Source organism: Cotesia typhae, unplaced genomic scaffold, assembly GCF_013202065.1.
Source record: "Cotesia typhae breed Kobodo isofemale line unplaced genomic scaffold, CoteBio_Ctyphae scaffold_121, whole genome shotgun sequence".
NCBI classification, from domain to species: Eukaryota; Metazoa; Arthropoda; class Insecta; order Hymenoptera; family Braconidae; genus Cotesia; species Cotesia typhae.
Genome location: NW_027423773.1, coordinates 879,111 through 900,625, shown reverse-complemented (window position 1 = coordinate 900,625; position 21,515 = coordinate 879,111). Strand labels below are relative to the sequence as shown.

Sequence of the window (21,515 nt, the reverse complement as noted above, 5' to 3'; positions counted from 1 at the left end):
ATTACTAATTGACAATAATAATTTTACTGTAAGAAAAAATTACATTATGTAGATAAAATTTTATTACTGATCCAACAAATTTTATACATTATATAAAAATATTTTACTAAATATAGAATATATAACAAGGTACAATTTGTACAGAATTGACTACTCACGCCATCTGGCCGGCAAGCGGAGAACTGATATTGTAAACTCAGGCGTCATTAGACGCCGTATTGGTCAGAAGTGCGAAATAGGAGTACGAAGTTTTTATAACCTTCAAAGAAGAATATGTTTTTAATATAATAATTTAAAAAAGTAGGAAGATATTGGATTAATAAAACAGCTTTTACCGATAAGTATGTTTGCATAGAAAATACAAAAAAAGCCCCAGCGGTCATTTTCATAGGAGTTAATCCTTGTGTTAACCCGTTCAATATAAGTCGCTTGGATTTTTTAGATAAATGGTTCTCCCAGCCGCATTCATAAATACTGATCCATAATTTGTCGTTCTAAAGAAATGTAAAATAAATTTTTGTTTGGTACAATTGACTGTCACAATTAAAAAAAAAAATGATTACCTCAATCATTAATTGATCGCCGTAGATGCACCAGTAGAATAAATGGGCCAATCCAATCCCCAACATAACAATATCTTTGAAGATGTTTCTGTTTTCGTGGAGCGACTAAAGAAGACTAGATTAGATAGAAAATATCGAGTAATCTGTAAGAAAGAATGTTGAAGAGATACTTACCACAACAAGGACGAAAAGTCCAACGCAGATGAGAATGCAGCTTGAAAATATCTGTCCGAACAAGACAACAGTGAACAAGCTGTTGCAGTCGTTGAGATTGTCGATGAGCCGCCGATGATGGACGACACAAGCTCGGAATCTCAGAAGAAATGAATCGGCTGCGACGTTAGCTTCTTCGGGAGTAAACGGCACAAAGGACCGGATTTCCTCTTGCTCCTCGGGGACTTTTAGGAATTGGTAGGCCTGGATGATGTTGTAGTTCTGCTGAGACACTGAAAGACTCGCGCGGGATGTGCTGGTGTCATTGCAATGGCGATAATTCGCTTGGAGGATGATCAATTGGACGTTTATCCATCGGATAAATCCGAGAAGCGATGTATCGAAGATCAGGATCCAGATGCAGGCGATAAATAATACGTAGCACTGGCTGCCCAAGATTATTTCGAAATTTGGGCTCTGGGTTACGTTGAACGGGAACGATCCCCGGATTGGAAATTCACGGGTGCGCAGGAATAATTTTATTGGAAGAATTCCTAGGCCTAGGACAGGGATTGATGCGATGACAAATATTGTGTAGTCGAAGTTTTGGAACACTATTGCAGTTCTGATTATTGTAAGGACTCCTAAATCTAGAAATAATTGTTAATTGGGTATGAGGTTAAAAATATACACGGAAGAAAATTTCTACGACATTTTCCAATACAACTTTCGTAATGCTGGACTATTTACTACTTTACAATAATTATTTAAATTATTATTTATTTATTGTCTAAGTGTACACACGAATAATTTTCTTCCCCGCTTTAATTTAAAAAAAAAAAAAAAAAAATAGTTCTTAATTATGCCGCTAGGCGGCGCCGTGGCGCTTTTTTTCTCGCTTGCAGAAACGTTATTTAATATTTTTTTTCACGTTATTATTATTTGTACACAGTATAGTCCACCATTACTATTTTATTTAATAAAAATTACGATAGTAAAAAAGTATGATAAAGAAAATTTAAAAAATCTCCTTAGAAAAATTACATTTACCTGAAGAATACTTCAACAACGAAATAGGCCCGTGAATATCATTAATAAGCCGTCGTAATTTATTTTGCTGACGATAAATCACCGCTGACTTAAATTCCGTCATCAAAAACGGAAGTATGTAACCCAAATTATAAGAGACTTCATAAAAGTTGTCAATATTTATGCAAAAATCAGCTACATTCGCCACAACAATAAGCGTTACTACAATCCAATTGAATATTCTGAACAAAGTAACCACCAAGTACTTACTAAGTGGCTTTTCGTCGATTTCGAACAACCCGAGAAGTCTGAAATACAAAACAATTCTTTGAATCAATAGCTTATTTTTGTAAGTTAATTATTTTCAATGTACTTCGCAAGATACAATGTATAGTCGAGGGTTGCGCGGTGCGTTATTATCGGTGATTTTTCCATACTTTTTTTCTTCACTCGCGATATTATTTTGTTACTTCTCAGAACATTACAGAAACAATGTGATATTATCTTCAATTAAAAGTATAGAAGAAAATTATATCCTTCTACTTCGCTTTTTTATTTCAATTTTGCTATATTTAATGTGCACGCAATAGTTTTTTCCATGAATAATGTATCAGCTGCTGTTACAGAGTGTGAAGCTATAATTTGCGGTGTAAAGAAGGGGAAGGTACTGAAGAAAATTGCGGGTGGTTTAAAAATTGTCAGTATTGATTCAAGAGGTTCAAGTTCCTTGTGATTGTTCATAAAAAATATAAATCGGAAAATTACTTTTTTATTGTTTTCATCGAAAGCTTATTATTTTTTTAATTAAATTTCTTTAAAACTAAATTTAAAAAAAAAAAATTGTTTTTGCTATGCTTCATAATTATTATTTATTTTTTTTTTTTTTATTAATCAACAAATTATTTAATAAATTAAAAATCTAGGTATTAATAATAATAAATTCTAGCATTGTCTATCAATCGTTTTAATTCCAACAAATCTATATTAACAAAGCTTCTCTTCAAAATATAAATCTGCAAGGTTAAAGTTTAGATATTACTGATTGCGCTATCTAAAAAAGCCGCCGGAGAAGTAACATTGAGGAAAGAAGTAACAAGAGTTAATCATCGCTAGATGTCGTTGTGCTGAGTATTGCGAAATACGAGTAAGATGTCCGAATAACCTGTAAAAATAAAAATTTTCGTGGTATAACTAAAAAGAAATAAATAAATGAGTTGATTAATTTTGATATAATAATTTACCGTAAGGTAAGTTTTCATGGAAAAAATAAAAAAAGCTCCCGCTTTCATTTTCATAGGCATTAATCCTTGGATTAATCCGTTTAATATAAGTCCTTTTGTTTCTTTAGAAATGTAATTTTCCCATCCGCTTTGATATATACTCACTGATAATTTATCATTCTAAAAAAATTAAAATTATAATTAGGCAATTTATAAAAAAAAACATTAAAATGTTGTCTATGATTTATAAAATTTGTTTAGGAATTAATTAAACTTATAATTTCTAGATGAACTCTCTAAATTCGAGAAAAAAAATTAACCATGCGCCACCTGTCGGATTTTTTTTCGAACTAAATTTAAAAAAAATTTATTTATGGACAGTTAATTAATTTTAAGGCTTGTAACTCACCTCAACAATAATCCGATCACCATTAGCGCACCAATAAATCAAATGAACCAAACCTAGCGCAAACAATGTAGCAGCTCTAAAAGTGTTTCTCTTTTTCTCCAACGCCTGGAAATAAACCTTCAAGCCAATCGATCACATAATAAACGTCAGAATACCCACCAAAACAAGTTGAAACATTCCAACGCAGGTCAGGGTGCAACTGGTTAATATTTGTCCAAACAGGATGACATTGAACAGATCGTTGAATTCATTGAGATGACTGATCAGCCGGCGATGGTGCATCACGCAAGACCGGAATCTTATCACGAAAGAATCGTCCTCAACATTGGCCTCTTCTTCAGTAAACGGAATAAAGGACCTGATTTCTTCTTGCTCCTCCGGGACTCCGAAGAAGCTGAAGCTCTTGATGATCTCGTAGTTCCGGTCTGACATTGAGAAACTGGCTCGTCCGGTGACAATGTCATCGCAGTGCCGGAAATTCGCTTGGAGAATTATTAATTGCACGTTGATCCAGCGGATGAATCCTAGAAGTGTGGTGTCGAACACGAGCACCCACAAACAGGCGACTAATAGCGCGTAACTTTGGGCGCCATAGATTATTTCGAAGTTTGGACTCACTGTCCCGTTGAAGGGGTACTCTCCCCGGACAGGCAGTTGACGGGTTTTCAGGACTAGTTTCATTGGGAGGATGTTTGTACCGACTGTCGAGGCTGCTGAGAATATATAGGCGCCGTAGTCGCATCTTTGGAATACTAGCCCCGTGCGGATTATTGTCAATACGCCGAGGTCTGTGAAAAACATTTTTTTAAAACACTTTCTAGATTAAAAATGGAAAAAAATTAGGGCGAAAATTATAATTTATGTTTCTGAATCATAAAAGTGGCTATAACTCCTAAAATAATGACTTTAGGGGCAAAATAGGCCATTCTGAATCGTCGAAAATTAAAATTCGTACTTCCGGATCTTTCAGCGACCGAAACTCGAAAAATAATAGCTTTAATCGCAATTCTGATCACTCTAAATTGTTCCTCGGGAAATTTCCTATAAAAATCTATGTGTTTTATAAGTCTAAAAAAATTTTTTTTAGGAGATATTGAGATTTGAAAAATCGAAAATTCGAATTTTTGACTCCGAAACATAAAAGTGGCCATAACTCCTAAAATAATGGCATAATATATATTTCAATTGACCTGACGAATACTTCAACAACGAAATTGGTCGATGAACCTCATCAATAAGCTGTCGAAATTTATTTTGTTGATAATAAATAGCCGCAGCTTTAAAATTGGTCGTTATTAACGCAAGTATAAAGCCTAGATTGTATGATACTTCAAGAATATCGTCAATGTTAATGCAGAAATCTGCAATATTAGCAGCCACCATTTGTGACACGACAATCCAATTAAACGTGCGGAATATACTGAATACGATGTACTTGACCAGTGATTTATCGTCGACGTCATACAACCCGAAAAAACTGAAATTTTTAACAACAATTCAATTACAATAATCAATTATATTGTTGCTAATATACTTTGCTAAGCGCAATGAACAGTTGAGAGTCGAACGGTGTGTTATTATCGGTGATTTCCTCATCACTGTAATTCCCTGAAGAAAACAAAAGTACTTTAGTTTTATTTATTGCAATTGATCAATACCCCGCAACAAAATTCTCTTCTACAAAATTTATTTTTTTTTTTTTCAATAAAACTTTTGCGCAATTGCAATTTTTTTTTTTTTTCTCAATGCGAAAAACGTTTTAGCAATTACCTTCAATTATAAGTATAGAACAGACTTATTTTTTTTTTTCTTTGTACTTGTTGTAGAGTCTGGTAAAAGTTTTTTTGGCTTTTCACGAATATTCGATCGATGCTGATGCTTCACACGCGAAGATAATTTGCATAATAAAATAGCTAAGAAGAAGAAATTGAAGATAATGCGTTCGAAGAAAAAAATATTACTTTGCGTGTGAAAATTATTAATATTAATCAATAGCAGACTGCGCAGTAGAAGAAAAGAAGAGTTCAATAGAAGGATGAGATATTATTGACAGTTCTGCTGTTAGTTCTTAAGCTGCTTATTGTGCTAACTATAGCGAGAATTAATTTTAAGTCTAAATTTTAGTAAGTTTTAAAATGATTTTATTTTTTACTTATTTTGTTTTGTGTTTTAGGACTTTTTACTTATCTTAATTAAATTTATTCAGTTATAAAAGGTAAACTTTGTTCATATATTTTATCAATTTTTCAGGAAGTTTTAAAAATTTGTCTACTTAATAAATTTTTTATGTTTGTTAATATTTCTCCATTTTTATAATTTATTTCTATTTAATTTGTTTTATTATTACTTAATTTAATTAATCACTAAACCAATTTTTGATTTTTTCAATTTATCTGAAATAGTATAAATATCTTGCGTCTCTGGATAAATTCTCCATTTTAATTTGCTTTTTCTTGAATTCGCTCTAAATAGAACCCAAAAATCCAAAATTAATATTAAAAAAAAATTTATAATAATAATAATTGAGGTACCTTATTAAATAATTAATATAAAATTGATCAAAAACTTGTTCAGCAATTCGAGGAATATCAATTGGATTCTTAACAACCTTCGAAAGCTCTTCAATTTTTTTCAAAGCCAATTCGCTGTTTTCTTCCCCAATTTTCTTCGATAAATTTTTTATAATTTCACTATTCGGGATGGTTATATTACGACTGTGGAAGTACGCCGTAATCCAACCATATTTAGTTGTTTTTTCTATATTAGCCCATTTTCTGCGGATTATTTTTCTGATCTAATCACCAATTAATTAATTATTAATATTGTAATTTATAATAATAATTGGTTTAAAATTTACCTCGTTTATCACGTGAGTTTCTAAATTATTTTCAGCCAATAAAGACATCTAGGAAGTTCAATCAACAAATGAAGGATTGGAAATATCCGAACAAAGTTTTATCGCGGTAAAGGAATTGTAATATTATAATATTAGTGAGACTATCGGAAGATAACAATACTAATCAATAGATAAAAATTATGAGTGTAATATTGACTTTTTTTTTTTTTTGAACATTTTTAATATATATTTGAATTTTTGAGAATTCGACATGTACAACAGGTTATTGGCCCCAGTTCCTATTTAAAAAATTTTTAATATTCTAAAAAGTATTAAAATAAAATTATAAGAAAATTTGGGGAGTAAATAAATAAATAAATAAATAAAAATAATATTAATTCTTTTACAAACAATTTATTTATAAAAATACAAAAAATTTGTCTTAAGTGAATAAATCTATGAATTTAATCAAAACATTCAAACGTAATTAGTCTAACTATTTCCATTTTTTTATTACCATACTTTTATTACCACCACAAATATTGCCGGAGAAAATTATAGACGAAAAATTCCCACTTGAAAATATAAAAGAATAAATTGATAGGTACCAAGTAGCGACAAATGTAACAAGGATTAAAATTCCTTTGAGAATTACAATTGGCAGCATCATTAAAGGATTTTCCTGGAAAATTAAATTCATTATTTTTAATTTGATAGAAAGTAGAGGTTGATTAATTATTTTTTTTGTTTTTTTAATTAAACATTTGAGAGCCGACGATCGTCAGCGACATCGAAACAAGCGTTATCACAGAATAAATTATTAATTCTGACATTCTTGTGTAAGCAGTAGCACACTCTGTTTTTCCGAGGCTTTTTCCTCTTGTGCAAGCTTCACGGTAGCTTATAGGAGCTACTAACAAAGTTTCAAGGCTGCCCAACTGGAAAAATAATTTTTAATTGTTTTAATTAATTTATTAGACACTGATTAAAATAAAAATCTTATAATTTTGTAATATAAAAATAAAAATTATTAAATTTTTTGAAAGTTTTGTAGTTGAAAAAAATATTACTAATTTTTTTTAAAAATTAGGACTTAAAAAAAAAAGTTATAAATAAATTTTTTTTAATTAAAAATTAATATTTAAAAGATACAATTTCTAAGATAAACTTTACAATACCCAAAACACCGATCACAAGCACTCCGGACTTTAAATCACAACAATAACAAAAACTCTTTAAAATTTTAATCGCCATGGTAATTCAAGATATGTCCGCCAACAAAATTCTATATATAAAAAAAAAAAAAAAATAGAAAATACTGGACAAAGCGTACCATAAACTGAACGCCGAAGGTTCGAATTTGCTTGAATCTAGTGTTCTAGTGCGCATGAGCGCAGTTCATCTTTCAACCTTCCGAATGTTGTAAACATGAACCGTTAATCAAACCATAGGTGTTTTTTTTATTTATTATTTTATTTTGTATGGGCCCAAATTTCGCTGGTAAAACCCAGCTCTCTAAGATAGGTGACTAGGTACGTAATATAATATATAATGGACAAGCCTGAAGTAATTTTTATTCTCATCATTGTAATAATTCAAACAAAAAAATTAATTTAATTTAATTAATTGCAATATTTAATTTTCAAAATTAATTAAATAAAAAATGCCAAATTTATTTTATAAAAGAGAGGAGAGAAAAATGAGAGTATTAAAATATATAGTTTGAATTTATAAAAAAAAAAATGATTAAAGTTTAGTATTTTTTATCAAAAGTATAGAATTTATTTTTTTCATTTGAATTTTTATTTTTTTTATTTTAGTATTACAACTATTTTAAATGTCCTTAGGTTCTATCAGTTTTGAATCTTACTATTACTAATAATAATAATAATTATTATTATTACTATGAGTTACATCATTTGGACGTGTGACTCATTATAATGACTTAGAAAGATAATATTAGCATAAATTTGAACATTAAAAACATATTTTAATTATTATTATAATTATCACAAAATTACTCTGTAAATATTTTTTATATTATCTTTAGGCCGTTAGAAGACTTTGTCCTACAGCCTTGTCAATAGATTACATTATTATTATTATTATTACAAAATATTTTTAAGTAATCAAAATATAAAATCAAAATAAAATAAATAATAAATCGATAAACTTAATTTTTATATAAACATCTGTATATTTGTTAAACACACACAAAAATGTACATAGAGGTTGAATTTATTTTAATTCTTATCTAAAATTATTTTTTCAATAACATAAAATACGAAAAATTATATTTAGAAAAAAAAAAAAAATGAGAAAAAAAGTCAGTTTAAAGTATAAAAAGCAAATAAAAAAATACTTAACTCTCTAATCATAAATTAAAAAAATTATCTCGCGCATGTTTTCAGCTCGAGTAGTAGATGCGCGCGCACAAGCATTAACAAACTAGTGCGTAAAATATTTTTCATGGATATTGATAAAGTTTTGTACTTAATTGGAAAATTAGGTGACTTTGATACTGCATAAAAAATACTTACTAAAAATTACTTATAAAATATAATAGATTCAAAATTAGATATGTTAAAACTGATTCGGAGGAATATTAAAAAATTGAACAAATTTTTAGGCGCAACCTCTTGATGAAAAGTTAGCTTCCTTGATTTCTTCACTGCGGCTGTAAACAACTAACCAAAAGTACACAGTAAGCACTGAAAAAAATATTTACATATAAAATTTTCTATTTTGTTAAAAATTTGAGGAATATTCCTGAGATTAAAGAGTTTTAGGAAATATTTCACCTATCACTGCATTGCCGATAGCCAATGCTAAGAATCCCATTCCTACGGATACTGAAAATAAGATTACAATTAAGTACCAGATTGCGATCACTAAAATTATTATTGAAATAGCTTCTAGTATAACGATCGGCAGCATAAATCGATGATTGTCCTGTAAAAAATAAAAAAATGTATTTTTTACAAATGTATCCTTTATTAAAAAAAAAAAAAAATACTTTGTTTTAAGAATTTATATAATTTTTAATCTAAAAAATTCAAAAATTGAATTTTGAAAAAGTCAAAAAATTATTTAGGGACCTTAAAAAAATTTTTGGAATTTTAAGAGCTAAAAAATTTTTTTTGACAACTCTTGAAGAATAAAATAATTTTTTTTTTAATTAAAAATGTTGATTTTTTACTGAGCCACCCTTATATTGATTAAAGTAAAGAATAGAATTTAAGTAAATAGAAATAAATTGGTAAATTAAACCGGAAACATAGCACTACACCCACATTATCGATAAATCGATCCAAAAATAATTTGTCTTTTTTTTTTTTTCCAGTTACTATTTGTTAAAATAAAAATTTCTAAAATCAAAAATAGAAAAAAATTATTTTTTTTATCAAGAATCAATTTGCACACCTCAAAGCGCGCGAGGTTGTGCATTATGCACAACCTCCGACTTATCGCGGATATTTTAAGTTTAATTAAAAAAAATACCTTTTGCGATCCATAAATCATCAAGACCATCATAATAAGAACAATAACAGAAGAAGCAATTGCTCCTCCCAATCTTGAAGCCGCAACCGCGCAATTTTCATTGTTCTCAGCAGTTTTTCCTTCGCTGCACGCACTGCTGTAGTCTAACGGCGCTCGGATTAAATTTCCAACGCTTCCCAGCTAAGCATCAATTTTATTATTTAAATTTTGTAATAATTGACTTAATATCAATTTAAGACTTACAATTCCTAGAATTCCAATTATAAGCACTCCGGTCTTCAAATCTAAGCAACAACAACCCCCGAGTTTTTTAATTCCCATTTTGGGTGAAATTTAAATTAAATTTTTTTTTTTTTTTTTGTAAATGCTAACTGACAAAGTGCGTAGCGGACTGAAAACTGACGCTCGAAACATTTCAATAGAAGCTGGGGATGGGATCTCGCATTCGTTTAATTTCCCTGCGCATGATCGTAGGTTTTACTTTCAACATTTGTTAAAACGTAGTATTTACTTGCTTTATGCGTCATTTCATTTGTTCAGTGATTGTACATTTATTTGTAATTTATTAATCGGACTTTTGGGAAGTTGAATTTTTGATTTACAAAAATTCAAGACCTACAGCCCGGAAATTAAGTCAGTTATTTGAAAAAAAGTGTTAAATATTTAACACAAAAATTTTTAAAAAAAATATTTTTGACGCAAAATTTTTATTAAAAAAAATTTTTTTATTAGAGTTTGTAAAAAAGTAGCGGAACTCCTGTAAAGATTCATATTTTTCCAGAAATTTATAAAAATAGAATAGGTGCTCTCAGTTCTGAGTTTTGAGTATTATTTTATATACCACCAGCCGATGGAATTACGTTTAGGCCTTTTCTATGCTTATATTTACTATTGTCACATACTTACCACATACACATACACTTATGTTTAGATATAATATATACACACTAACTAATATATATAAGCCGGAGATCCATGCCTCAGGGACAAAAAACCAGTGATGTCATTACCTTTTTATATTTTAGGCTAACATATGCTTGAGGGTCACTATTATAATCGGTTTCATAATCAGAACCACACTTTTGATAATATAAATCATTTAAATATGAAAGCCTAATTTTATTTTACGTCACTGTGGTCTATTCATTCAAATTAAGGAGTTAAGAAAATCAATAAAAATAATTTTATTAAATTATTTATTAACAAATAATTTAGTACTCTAAAAAAATTACAGCGAATTTTTTCGTACACAAAAATAAATTATTTGATCATTTTGTATTTATAAATATTATTTTTATACAGTAAATTATTTAACATACAATTACAAGGTAAAAAAATATATTTTTTAAATATTGAGTATTATTAATTAAATAAAACACTTTAATACTATTATATTTAATTTCATTGAACACATTAATACTAATGATTAATACCTGAGTCGCAAAAATAAAATTAAAAATAGTTTTGATTTTTTTTTTTGAGTTTCTTAAAAAAAATTGTCTTCTTAAATATTTTTTTTAGCAACTACATTATTAACTAAAAAAAAAATTATTTTAATAATAAAAAATGGTTATTATTATTTTTAAAAAATTTTTGATGGCCTTAAAATCACTCAGAAAATTATAAACACTACAAATTAAGCTTCTAATATTCTCATTTTACTTCCATACTGCAATTTTCTTATTTCTTGATAGCGGCTGAAGAAGATAACCCACATGTATGAGCTAATTGCTGAAAAAAAATTATTTTGATAATTTAGAAATAAAATTTGAAATTTTGTTTTAGAAAAAAAAATTTTTTTTTAATTATTGAAACTCACCAATAATTGGAGCGCCAATAGCGAGGCAGAGCAGTTTATGTTCTAAATTGGTCAACAAAATAATGACCGTCAAGTACAAGATATATATTATGCAACCTCCCCAGAGAAAGATGTCTAAAATAATTGTTTTTAGCAATAATTCGTGTCGATTCTGAAAAAAAAAAAAAAAAAAATTTTTATTTTTTAAAATATTTCTTCTTTTATAATTTAAATAATTTATGTTGACATTTTTAAAGATATAAGCTCATCCCGATGTTATATTCATCAAGAGCTTTCATTCGAGTACCCACATCAATTTTTTATATATTTATATATTTATATATATGTATATATGAAAAATATATAAAAAATGCATGTGGGTACTCAAATGAAAGCTCTTGATGAGCGTAACATCGGGATGAGCTTATATCTTTAAAAACGCCAATATTTAAGAAAATACAGTGCAATTTACTAAAACAAAATTTTATTAATTTATTTTTTTATCACAATAAATTTTTTTTTTTAATTTAAAAAATTTGAAATAAAATCTAAACTATTGATTAATATTACCTGAAGTGATGCGCAGATAACAAGAGTTTTGATTATCAAATTAATAACACTCATTAGAACAATTAAGCCTAATTTTACATCCGCCCATTCGCAAGTCGGATTATTATCGGTGTGCTTCACACCCTGACAATCATAGCCATAGTTGATTGGCGCGATTAATAGCGCTACGATAGATAAGGCCTGAAGTAGTCAAAAAATATTTTAAAATTTTCCAAAAATTTGGAAATTAATTTAAGACGTAATTTTTATTAATATTTTACTTACGATGCTGAAAACACATGCCGCGAGGACTCCCACCCTTAAACTTATGCAAAAACAACAATTTTTAAGAAACATTCTTTCTTTTAAATGATTTTTTTGTATCAAATAATTTAAAGTAAAATTTCAATAGTTATGATAATATAAAAAAAAAAAAAAAAAAAAAAAAAAAAAAAAAAAAAAAAAAGTTTAGGAGGTCAACTACCAACACACATGCGATCGGTAACTATTCAGCTGTCGAAAGGTATATAATGCATAGTACTAAAATTTAAGTTTTGACTAGCTTGGTCTTTGGTTTATTCTTTATTTTCGAAGGGCATCAGTTTGAAGAATCAGTGCTCATGCGTGAGAGATTTATTTTAGTTGAATGTAAACTCATAGATAGACGGAATAAAACTTAAACAGAAAAATTATGGCGTATTTTTGAGGGTCGTACACAAAAAGAAAGAAAGAAAGTCTTAAATTAAAAAAATTTTTAAAAAGATTCAAAATTTCTTGAATGTTAAATTTTTTTAAGCCAAGAAAATTTCTTCTTACTCCAAAATAAATTCAATAAAATTAATAAATAAATAAATAATCTACAAACCTAAAAAATAAAAGGAAATACCTTTTAATTTTTTCTTAAAATTATATTTCGACAAAATACATAGCATACTTTTAAACACTTGAACAAATTTTTCTTGCCAAGTATTTGAAATTTAATTTTAATTAATTTAATACTTTTTTCTTAATTCTCACAATGTATATTTATTTCAGTAAATACTTTCATTGAGTAAAGTTTTATTAAAGCAAATAAAGCAAATATATTAAATCAAATTGAGAAAATTATTCTAAAGTAAATAAAATCGTGAAAGTTATTTAATTTTTATTAACTTTTTTTTTTACTACAGTAAACATTTTGGTCTAAAAAATATTTTGTAAACAATTTAAATAAACGGACGATTACTTTCAAGGCAATTTAATCATTTATTTAATAATAAATATTCTTATCGATTTATTTATAGCTGTAAAATATACAAACTATAAATTTGTATTTATATATTTAAAATAAATATAAAACATTATGTGTATAATTCGTTATAGTTATTATTGTCATGTTTATCTGTGCAAATAACTGATTGTTCAAAAATTTTAAGCGCAAAGTTTGTAACTTATAGCAACTTTTTCTGAGGTTATGTATATAAATTAATTATAAGAGTTATTATTGTTCCATTCGACAGTCGGTATGGTAGATAATTCTCTTACTAACCATTTGGCAACCTCAGAAAATTTTTCATCACTCAGATTTTCGTTTTGCAATTTTTTATAATTGATATTTCGTTAATTAGATTTAAGATTTTTTTAAGAACAAAAAAATAATAAATTAGACAAAAATTATTAAATTTTGTTAAGTGGCAAGAGCTTATGCAATATCTGCTGCAGTATAAGCCATGTTTTTTATTTCTTGACAGCGGCTGTAAATAACTAACCAGAAGTAGACAGCAATACCTAAAAAAAGTAAATAATTTATTAATCTAATTAATATTAAGAGAAAACCACAAAAAATAAATTTTCGAAATTTTTTCTCGTCTTAAAAAAAATCTACGGGCATCAAAAAAATTTTTTTCCATTGTTTCGCTGAAACAAGATTTTTTAGAAAATTTAATGCCCTTCAATTTGACGTAATCAAAAAGCCTATACGATGATTTGCCGCGGAGTTATCGTCAGTCAAAGCAAAAAAGTACTTTTTCACTTTGACAATCAATAACTCTAGAAATAATGATCGTATAGAAAATCGAAGGACGGTTTTAAAAACTACAGAATATTCTCTATAAGATAATGTGAATAGCTTTTGTAAAAAAAATTTTTTTTGAATTGAAAACTTTAACTGAAAAAACGACAAAAATTCGCATAATTAAGGATATTTGGATAACTTGGTATAACTTTGGATAAAATGGATGAATAAAGGATATCGTTGGTAATTTTTCAACATCCAAGTGTCCCCTAAAATCCCTGAAAAATTCAAAGCGCTGGGATTTTTTTTTCATAGTGCCCCGAAGCTTCAAATTCTTTGTTTTTGCAAAAAAGATTTTTATTCATTTCTTCAATGAAAAAAGATTTTTATTTCCAAAATAGTGACTATATACAAGGTTGCTAGCTGTTAATTACGCAAAAGATTGCATTTTATTACTACCCAAGACTTACCAACAATTCCATTACCAAGAATCATAAAAAGCAATCCGCTTCCAAAGGAAACTATGAAGAAGACGATAGTTAGGTACCATACGAAGAGAAATATCAGGAAGATTCCGATCGCTTGAAGGATAATTATTGGCAGCATCAATCCATAACTTTCCTGTTAATTTTTACAAAGAATTTAGTAATTTTTTAAATAACTTTTGACTTAATAAATTACCCTTTGTGATCCATAGATCATAAGAGCCATCAAAATGATTCCAATAACTTCACTGCTTATTGTTCCACCCAATGTCGAGCTAGCCGCAGTGCATTCTTCGTCATTATCTGGCGTTCGAGTACCGGAACACGCCTGGCTATAACTTATAGGCGCCTCTATTAATCCACCGATACTAACAGCCTGTGCAAATCAATAATTTTAGTACAAAAAAAATTGCAGGAAATATTTAAAATATTCCTCAGTTATTTAATCAGTAATTAATCACTTACAATTGATAAAATTCCAATTACCAGCACACCCGTTTTTAAATCAAAGCAACAACACTTTTCCAGGATTTTAATCCCCATTTTTTATTTTTTAAACTTGAAGAATTACAATGATTATATCAGGATGAACTTTTGCCGCAGACTGATATTATTATTTATCTCAAGTTCGCAATAAGATTTGCGTCAATTGCGCATGAGCTAGATGATCATGGTGTCGACTAAAGTTACATGTTTTTTTTTTTTTCAAATACGATTATTGATCTATGGCAATTAAATTGAATAATAAATGTGTGAAAAAAAAAAATTCTTTTTTAATAATAAAACAATTTTATTTCGCACATAAATAAAATAAAATTCTTTTAAGACTTTTAGAAAAATCTACACAAAAAAAAAAAAAACTGTAATAAAAATTTCATTTTTAAAAAAATTTGAAAAATTACAAGCGCAATTTTTTAATAAAATATTTTTCAATGTTTATTTAATAAATAAATAAATAAAAAAAAAAATTTAGAATATTTTTTAATTAGTTAATTTTTGAATTTTTGACGGGTAAAATTTAAAATTTACACAAAAAAAAAAAAATAAACTGTAATAAATAATAAAAATTACCATTTAAAATAGTAAAATTTTACTAATAGGCTTAAAAAAATTAAAAATCACTTTTAATTTATTTTTTTTAAATATATTTCCAAAAAAAAAAAAATACACAATATACTTTTACAAGGAATCAAAATTAATTTCCAATTAATTATTTGTTCTTAACACTCACAATATATATTTTTTCCATTAAATACTTTCTTATATTTAGAATATTCATAAAATTTTTAATATCTTAAAAGTTTTCTTTTTTTTTTTTTTTTTTTTTTTAAGTTTAAATATAGAAATTTTTAATTTAGTAAATCACATTCAAAAGATAGTTCATTTTTTTTGTTGCTACAGTAAATACAGTAAAAATTTTAGTAATAAAAATAGTCTGTCAAGAATTAAAATAAACAGACGATTTATTTCAAGGCTGAAGACATTAAATTTCAGTTAATTATTATCACAATAATAATCATCGACTTATTTATAGCTGTAAAAAATATAAAATCTAAATTTGGTATTTTTTTTGGTTAAAAAAATATAATTGTATAAATATTTTGTCATTTAATGTCATGTGTATGTTAAATAAATATATTTATCATTTTTTTACAGTAAAAAATAGTTGTAAAGTCTATTATTTACAGTTTTAATAACTGTTTAGAGGTTATTAATCATAACAGCGCTGTTCCATTCGACAGTCGGTATAGTAGACGCTTTTTTTTTTATCAACGGGATGATATGCGAAGAATATTTCTTCTTTTTTCAGGTTATTTTTTTGTAATCGAGATTGTTTAAGTTGAATTTTAAGTTTTAGTTTACAAAAAAAATTTCTTACAGTTATTTTTAATTAAAAAAAAAAAAAAAAAAATAGTTACTGTTATTAAGTGAAAATCTGCAGATAGATTGATTGAGTAATTTTCTCAGAAATTTTTAATCATTGTGGAGATAACAGTTCTAAATATATAAAGATAATCTTGTTAAAAAGTTGATAATATCAAAAATAAAATCCTTAAATTAATCATATTATTAGGTAGAAAATTTTATGCAGTATTGGCTGCAGTGTAAGTCATGTTTTTTATTTCTTGGCATCGGCTGTAAATAACTAGCCAAAAGTAGACGGTAATAGCTAAAAAAACAAATTGTTAATTGTTGATAATTAATTGATTGTAAATTAATTAATAATGTGTTAATGTTTGTTTATGACTTGTTACTTACCGACAATTGCATTCCCAAGAATCATGAATAGAAATCCGGTTCCAACGGAAATCGTAAAGAAGACGATTGTTATGTACCAAACGAATAGGAATATTATTATGATTCCTATCGCTTGGAGAATTATTACTGGCAGCATTAATCCATAACTTTCCTGTTAATTAATAATATTATTCAATAAAATTATAAACTATAAACTATATTAAAAAAATTTATAAACTCAAATTATTTTAATTTTAAAATTGAATTTTTTTTTATGATTTTTTATTTAAGAAAAAAAAAATTTAATAATAATAATAATTTAAACACTGTATTAAGGCGCGAAAAATTCAATTCTACAGAGAAAAAAAAAATTTCTTGAACTAAAAAAATTGTAAGAAAGAGTGAAATTATTTTGGAGCAAGAAAAAATTTTCTTGGCTTAAAAAAATTTAATTTCGTTGAAGAAATTTTCAATCTTCCTTAAGAATTTCTTGATTTAAAGAAAATTTACGTTTTACTCAAGACTTTTCTTTTTTTCTGTGTAGTAAATATTAAATTGGAGCTAGAAAAAATTATTTTTTTCATAAATCATTGATACTTTCAATTTATTAATCCTAAATCTAATTTAAAATCTCAATTACACTTTAAATATTACACCATACCCAAAAATAACTTATAATAAATTGAATACACTCAATTCATTACTCCCACAAGCCGTAAAATAAAACAACAAAATTTTTTTTTATCTACTCTGGATTCCAACGAATAATAAGCGGATGGTATTTTTAACTTCTAACTGAAGTAATTTAAAATAAACTCTGGAAGAACATTCGGAATTCTAGACCATGAAGCATTTTAGAGTATAAAATATTTTTTACGGATTCCTTCAATAATACCTTAACATATATCGATTCTTCCAAACTCTAATTGTCAATAATTAAATAAATATTTATTAACAATTAATAAATATAATTTTCTGTCAAATAAAAAAATATTTATTGAATGTTAAAAAATATTAATTTAAATTAAATAAATTAAATAATTATCTTGAAATAAATTAAATTATTAGTAGTTAATAAACCCTTCTATCTTAAAAAAAGATCTATAGTAAAATAACTGTAACCTTTTGTGATCCATAGATCATAAGGCCCATCAAAATGATCCCAATAACTTCACTGCTTATCGATCCGCCTAATTTGGAACTGGCTGCAGCACAATTGGTGTCATTATGTGGCGTCGCGCCACCCGAACATGCTTGGCTGTAACTTATTGGCGCCTCTATTAATCCGACCACACTAATAACCTGCAAATATCAGCAATTTTTGTCAAAAAACACAGCACATATTCCAAAAATTCCTCAATCATCAATCACTTAAATAATTACAATTGAAAAAATTCCGATAATCAGCACAGCTGTCTTTAAATCAAAGCAACAACACTTTTCCAGTAGTTTAATTCCCATTTTTTATTTTTTAAATTCAAAAATTCAGACAGAAATGTAATTAATGCTCAGAACAAACGTTTGCGGCTGACTGACTGAATATTATTAGTTATCTGCGATTCAACGTATGTCTCTGCTGCGCATGAGCACCACAGAAATTATCGAGACTTATATGTTGCATAATTTTATTTGTAAATGCAAATAATGACCCAAGACATCAATATTAATAAACAATCATATCTATTTTTGTTTAATTAAAATTCTCGGCTGGACAAAATGTTATCGATTATATTAAGCTAATCGTGGGTCGTATATATTTTTATTTAAGACTCCAAATTATCTAAAGGATTTATTTAAAATTTATTTTTTCTACACTTACATTTTTTTTTTTTATTTTTATTATTTTTTAATAATAGAAATTTTATGATAAAAAATAAAATTGAACTGCGCAATAGTACTGTACAAATAAAATTTTATTTTATTCAACAACTCGTTATCTTAGTCGATGTAATTATAGAATAAATTATAGAAAAAAAAATTAAATATCATTTTTATTTAATCTGATATTGTAAAAAAATTTTTTTTTCTTAAACCATGTAAAAAAAAAATTTTTTTAAATTGTCGTTTGTTTGAGATCTTAAATATGACACAAACTTGAAATATTTTAAGATCTTTTTAAAACTATTTTAAGATTTTTTTAAGACTAGGATAAATTTTTTTTTTTTCCTCGAGGTGGAAAAAAAATTAAAAAATTACAGAATTTAATGCAGAAAGTGTAAAAGAAAATATTATAGAAAATGTTATGAATTTTCACTATCAGTGAACGGATGACGCAAGCATTTTTCTCAGTCATGACCTTGTCAGCAGCAATCTGTTTACATTTAATTTACGCGCGGGATGACCCCTATATTCTTCCGCTTAATACATTTAATAATATTATAATAAAATAAGTAAAAAATAAATAAAATGAATTAATTTTCAATAAATTAAAATTTTATAATAATTATTATAAATTTTTTTATTGAAAATTGGTCTTATTAAATTTTACAAATATTTTTTTGGAAAATTATTTAATGAGAGACAGAAAAAAATTTTTTTAATTTAAAAAACTTTTAATGTACAAAAGTTAAAAAAAAAAAAAAAAAAAACATTTATTTGAAATGATTAATTATTTATTAATGATAATTATATTTAATAGATTATAAAAAATGTAGAATATTTAAATTGCAACTTTATAATCCTTTTCAAATTGTTCATAGGGAGGAAGTTGATGTTTCTCGGGGTCCATTGAAGACTGTCTTTTGATTTCTTGGCATCTATTGAAGACAATCATCCATAAATACGTACCGACAGCTAAACAGAAGAAATTATTAATATTTAAGTCAATTAAAAAACGAAATTAAAAAATTAATTATGAGGTATTAATTACCGAATATCAAATGACCAATCAATAGTATCATTACTCTTGCTCCCATGGTAATATCAACGACTGCTGTGATAATGAACCAAAAAACTCCGAAAGTTAATCCTAGTCCAATTGCATGAATTACAAGCAATGGTAGCATTAGCATGTATTTTTCCTGGAAAATTATTTTTGTAATTAGATAGTGTGCTGAAATTAATTTAAAGAGTCATCATTAGGTAAGCATAAATATTAAATGCACTGGAATTAATCTTTGGAAAAAAAAATTAATTGTTTTAAATATTAGAAGAAATAAATAATTTAAATAGCAGGAAAAATTTTAATAAAATATTTTTTCGATAATATTAGCTGGATAAAATCTAAAAATGTTTTTTTATGCTTATAAATAATTGAGAAAACTAAATCATTAAAATTATTAAAAATTGTCGGTCAAAAAAAAAATTTATTTAAACCAAAAAAAAAATTAATTAGATTTTTTTTCTTCATCCTCTATATTTATGAATCATTATTACTTTGGGGGAGGGAGGGGGTCGCCCCCCTCCCTCTTAAAAAAATACTATTGATGTATATTTAAAAATAACTTACTCATACTTAAATAATTTTAAAGAAAGAATGAAAAAACAATAAATATTCCGTCTGCGGGTCAATTGTTATGCAGCCAATTGTATATTACGAGATTAAAAAATATTTTTACCGACCAACTGCACTAGATCTAATTAATAAATTACTTCTAATCCTAAAATTACATTTAATAATTAATTAGTGATTTGATAAAGTGTTTATTTTTTTTTTTGTGGTTTTAAACAAATTATCAACTTGTTGATTTTTCAAGAAGAAATAGCAACGCTTAAGCTCTTGGCAAATAAGTAAAAATAGCTGCTCTAAATCATTTGCTGACTATTGCGATAAGTAATCATGATTAACAGCCTAAACAATTGTCCTAATAATTACCTTTTCGGATCCATAGATCATGAGCACCTCTAAAATAATTTCAACAACAGAACTGCTGATAGCCAATCCCAAGTTCGAGGAATCTTTTGTCCACGAACAAAAGACACTGTCGTCGAGTGTCATACCACTGCTGCATGCTTGGGTATATTCTATCGGCGTTCGTATCAAGTTGCCGATGTTGAGAACCTGAATAAATACTTTTAAAGTATGCTTTGCAAGACATTTATTCAATTTATTCATTTTATTCAATCAAAATAAGACTTACGATAAAGAGAATTCCAATAACTAGAGTCGCAGTTCTTAGATCGTGGCCACAGCACCCACAAACTCTAATTCCCGACATTTTTCTTGCTGAAATATGTTAAGTAGTAGATTCACTTATTTTTACAATGTATATTATTCAGATTAAAATTAAAATCACTCAACAACTGCTCGAATGAGTCACTTACAATGCTCTGATGGTTGGTGGCTGTTTTGTAGAGTCGCAATATGACTTTGCTTCTTCTCAGTGCGCATGAGCTCTATTTTATCACTCTGACTAATATAAGATGCAACGGAATTTTCTCGTAGATGTAAATATAAATGTTTACGTGCTTACGTGCGATTTTTTATTCTTAAAAAAAATTTTTTTTAAGTAAAATATTTAATATTCAAATTTTTTTTGAGTAAAATTGTATCTTAAAAAATAATAGAATCATTTAAAATCAAAAATTTTGAATATTTAGGTGAAAAAAATGGTTTGAATGAGAAAATAGTTCCCTGGCGGCCGCTAGGTGGCGTTTAGTAGTCTAAAGTTCTCGCTTGCAGAGCGGTAAGTCGAAGAATTAATTTAAATTGTAGTAATATTTTTAATATAGAATTTTACGCGGTAAATTTAATTATTAAAATACAATTTTTTTTTTTTCAAATTTTAGTGATTTAATTGAC

The 21,515-nt window shown here is 26.9% G+C and overlaps 8 protein-coding genes across 9 annotated transcripts; all 8 read right to left on the bottom strand.

Moving 5' to 3' along the window:
• Positions 1 to 147: 147 nt before the first annotated feature.
• LOC141533695 (uncharacterized) lies at positions 148 to 2,190 on the bottom strand. Of its 2 annotated transcripts, XM_074252712.1 has the most exons (6): positions 2,119 to 2,190; positions 1,767 to 2,071; positions 738 to 1,366; positions 564 to 668; positions 336 to 494; positions 148 to 259 (listed from the first exon to the last, which is right to left on the bottom strand). In XM_074252712.1, the coding sequence occupies exons 1-6, from the start codon at positions 2,178 to 2,180 to the stop codon at positions 197 to 199; spliced, it is 1,323 nt and encodes a 440-aa protein (XP_074108813.1). In that variant the 5' UTR covers positions 2,181 to 2,190; the 3' UTR covers positions 148 to 196. The 2 variants fall into 2 exon arrangements, with proteins under 2 accessions (XP_074108813.1, XP_074108812.1); XM_074252711.1 differs by having other exon boundaries at positions 176 to 494.
• A 613-nt stretch (positions 2,191 to 2,803) lies between these two features.
• On the bottom strand, positions 2,804 to 5,391 carry LOC141533697 (uncharacterized). The gene is made up of 5 exons (XM_074252713.1): positions 4,565 to 5,391; positions 3,534 to 4,162; positions 3,375 to 3,479; positions 2,987 to 3,145; positions 2,804 to 2,907 (listed from the first exon to the last, which is right to left on the bottom strand). The coding sequence occupies exons 1-5, from the start codon at positions 4,755 to 4,757 to the stop codon at positions 2,845 to 2,847; spliced, it is 1,149 nt and encodes a 382-aa protein (XP_074108814.1). The 5' UTR covers positions 4,758 to 5,391; the 3' UTR covers positions 2,804 to 2,844.
• A 175-nt stretch (positions 5,392 to 5,566) lies between these two features.
• Positions 5,567 to 6,460, bottom strand: LOC141533698 (uncharacterized). Its single transcript, XM_074252714.1, has 3 exons — positions 6,232 to 6,460; positions 5,906 to 6,168; positions 5,567 to 5,838 (listed from the first exon to the last, which is right to left on the bottom strand). The coding sequence occupies exons 1-3, from the start codon at positions 6,277 to 6,279 to the stop codon at positions 5,727 to 5,729; spliced, it is 423 nt and encodes a 140-aa protein (XP_074108815.1). The 5' UTR covers positions 6,280 to 6,460; the 3' UTR covers positions 5,567 to 5,726.
• Positions 6,461 to 8,389: 1,929 nt separating this feature from the next.
• LOC141533904 (uncharacterized) lies at positions 8,390 to 10,107 on the bottom strand. The gene is made up of 4 exons (XM_074253000.1): positions 9,955 to 10,107; positions 9,712 to 9,891; positions 9,012 to 9,162; positions 8,390 to 8,921 (listed from the first exon to the last, which is right to left on the bottom strand). The coding sequence occupies exons 1-4, from the start codon at positions 10,030 to 10,032 to the stop codon at positions 8,836 to 8,838; spliced, it is 495 nt and encodes a 164-aa protein (XP_074109101.1). The 5' UTR covers positions 10,033 to 10,107; the 3' UTR covers positions 8,390 to 8,835.
• A 964-nt stretch (positions 10,108 to 11,071) lies between these two features.
• LOC141533736 (uncharacterized) lies at positions 11,072 to 12,520 on the bottom strand. The gene is made up of 4 exons (XM_074252761.1): positions 12,344 to 12,520; positions 12,080 to 12,259; positions 11,531 to 11,681; positions 11,072 to 11,442 (listed from the first exon to the last, which is right to left on the bottom strand). The coding sequence occupies exons 1-4, from the start codon at positions 12,413 to 12,415 to the stop codon at positions 11,348 to 11,350; spliced, it is 498 nt and encodes a 165-aa protein (XP_074108862.1). The 5' UTR covers positions 12,416 to 12,520; the 3' UTR covers positions 11,072 to 11,347.
• Positions 12,521 to 13,171: 651 nt separating this feature from the next.
• Positions 13,172 to 15,265, bottom strand: LOC141533670 (uncharacterized). The gene is made up of 4 exons (XM_074252670.1): positions 15,002 to 15,265; positions 14,733 to 14,912; positions 14,522 to 14,672; positions 13,172 to 13,825 (listed from the first exon to the last, which is right to left on the bottom strand). Exons 1-4 carry the CDS (start codon positions 15,077 to 15,079, stop codon positions 13,740 to 13,742), a joined length of 495 nt encoding a protein of 164 aa, XP_074108771.1. The 5' UTR covers positions 15,080 to 15,265; the 3' UTR covers positions 13,172 to 13,739.
• An 885-nt stretch (positions 15,266 to 16,150) lies between these two features.
• LOC141533903 (uncharacterized) lies at positions 16,151 to 18,395 on the bottom strand. The gene is made up of 4 exons (XM_074252999.1): positions 18,158 to 18,395; positions 17,897 to 18,076; positions 16,796 to 16,946; positions 16,151 to 16,706 (listed from the first exon to the last, which is right to left on the bottom strand). Exons 1-4 carry the CDS (start codon positions 18,233 to 18,235, stop codon positions 16,621 to 16,623), a joined length of 495 nt encoding a protein of 164 aa, XP_074109100.1. The 5' UTR covers positions 18,236 to 18,395; the 3' UTR covers positions 16,151 to 16,620.
• Positions 18,396 to 19,364: 969 nt separating this feature from the next.
• Positions 19,365 to 21,043, bottom strand: LOC141533902 (uncharacterized). The gene is made up of 4 exons (XM_074252998.1): positions 20,854 to 21,043; positions 20,589 to 20,774; positions 19,644 to 19,794; positions 19,365 to 19,567 (listed from the first exon to the last, which is right to left on the bottom strand). The coding sequence occupies exons 1-4, from the start codon at positions 20,929 to 20,931 to the stop codon at positions 19,434 to 19,436; spliced, it is 549 nt and encodes a 182-aa protein (XP_074109099.1). The 5' UTR covers positions 20,932 to 21,043; the 3' UTR covers positions 19,365 to 19,433.
• Between the last annotated feature and the right edge of the window lie 472 nt (positions 21,044 to 21,515).

Coding starts and splice junctions, on each gene's coding strand:
- LOC141533670 (XM_074252670.1), bottom strand. CDS start 15,079: ATGGGGATTAAAATCCTGGAAAAGTGTTGTTGCTTTGATTTAAAAACG. Junction 14,913..15,001: donor TAATTGGAATTTTATCAATT/GTAAGTGATTAA, acceptor TGATTTGCACAG/GCTGTTAGTATCGGTGGATT. Junction 14,673..14,732: donor TGATCTATGGATCACAAAGG/GTAATTTATTAA, acceptor AAAAATTAACAG/GAAAGTTATGGATTGATGCT.
- LOC141533697 (XM_074252713.1), bottom strand. CDS start 4,757: ATGGTGGCTGCTAATATTGCAGATTTCTGCATTAACATTGACGATATT. Junction 3,146..3,374: donor GTGATCGGATTATTGTTGAG/GTGAGTTACAAG, acceptor TAATTTTTTTAG/AATGATAAATTATCAGTGAG. Junction 2,908..2,986: donor CCATGAAAACTTACCTTACG/GTAAATTATTAT, acceptor TTATTTTTACAG/GTTATTCGGACATCTTACTC.
- LOC141533695 (XM_074252711.1), bottom strand. CDS start 2,180: ATGGAAAAATCACCGATAATAACGCACCGCGCAACCCTCGACTATACA. Junction 1,367..1,766: donor GTTGTTGAAGTATTCTTCAG/GTAAATGTAATT, acceptor AATTATTTCTAG/ATTTAGGAGTCCTTACAATA. Junction 495..563: donor GCGATCAATTAATGATTGAG/GTAATCATTTTT, acceptor ACATTTCTTTAG/AACGACAAATTATGGATCAG.
- LOC141533903 (XM_074252999.1), bottom strand. CDS start 18,235: ATGGGAATTAAACTACTGGAAAAGTGTTGTTGCTTTGATTTAAAGACA. Junction 16,947..17,896: donor TGATCTATGGATCACAAAAG/GTTACAGTTATT, acceptor ATTAATTAACAG/GAAAGTTATGGATTAATGCT. Junction 16,707..16,795: donor TCTTGGGAATGCAATTGTCG/GTAAGTAACAAG, acceptor TTGTTTTTTTAG/CTATTACCGTCTACTTTTGG.
- LOC141533698 (XM_074252714.1), bottom strand. CDS start 6,279: ATGTCTTTATTGGCTGAAAATAATTTAGAAACTCACGTGATAAACGAG. Junction 6,169..6,231: donor AAACTCACGTGATAAACGAG/GTAAATTTTAAA, acceptor ATTGGTGATTAG/ATCAGAAAAATAATCCGCAG. Junction 5,839..5,905: donor TATATTAATTATTTAATAAG/GTACCTCAATTA, acceptor GGTTCTATTTAG/AGCGAATTCAAGAAAAAGCA.
- LOC141533736 (XM_074252761.1), bottom strand. CDS start 12,415: ATGTTTCTTAAAAATTGTTGTTTTTGCATAAGTTTAAGGGTGGGAGTC. Junction 12,260..12,343: donor CGGCATGTGTTTTCAGCATC/GTAAGTAAAATA, acceptor TGACTACTTCAG/GCCTTATCTATCGTAGCGCT. Junction 11,443..11,530: donor TATTGGCGCTCCAATTATTG/GTGAGTTTCAAT, acceptor ATTTTTTTTCAG/CAATTAGCTCATACATGTGG.
- LOC141533902 (XM_074252998.1), bottom strand. CDS start 20,931: ATGTCGGGAATTAGAGTTTGTGGGTGCTGTGGCCACGATCTAAGAACT. Junction 19,795..20,588: donor TGATCTATGGATCCGAAAAG/GTAATTATTAGG, acceptor ATAATTTTCCAG/GAAAAATACATGCTAATGCT. Junction 19,568..19,643: donor GATTGGTCATTTGATATTCG/GTAATTAATACC, acceptor TCTTCTGTTTAG/CTGTCGGTACGTATTTATGG.
- LOC141533904 (XM_074253000.1), bottom strand. CDS start 10,032: ATGGGAATTAAAAAACTCGGGGGTTGTTGTTGCTTAGATTTGAAGACC. Junction 9,892..9,954: donor TAATTGGAATTCTAGGAATT/GTAAGTCTTAAA, acceptor ATTGATGCTTAG/CTGGGAAGCGTTGGAAATTT. Junction 8,922..9,011: donor TATCGGCAATGCAGTGATAG/GTGAAATATTTC, acceptor TATTTTTTTCAG/TGCTTACTGTGTACTTTTGG.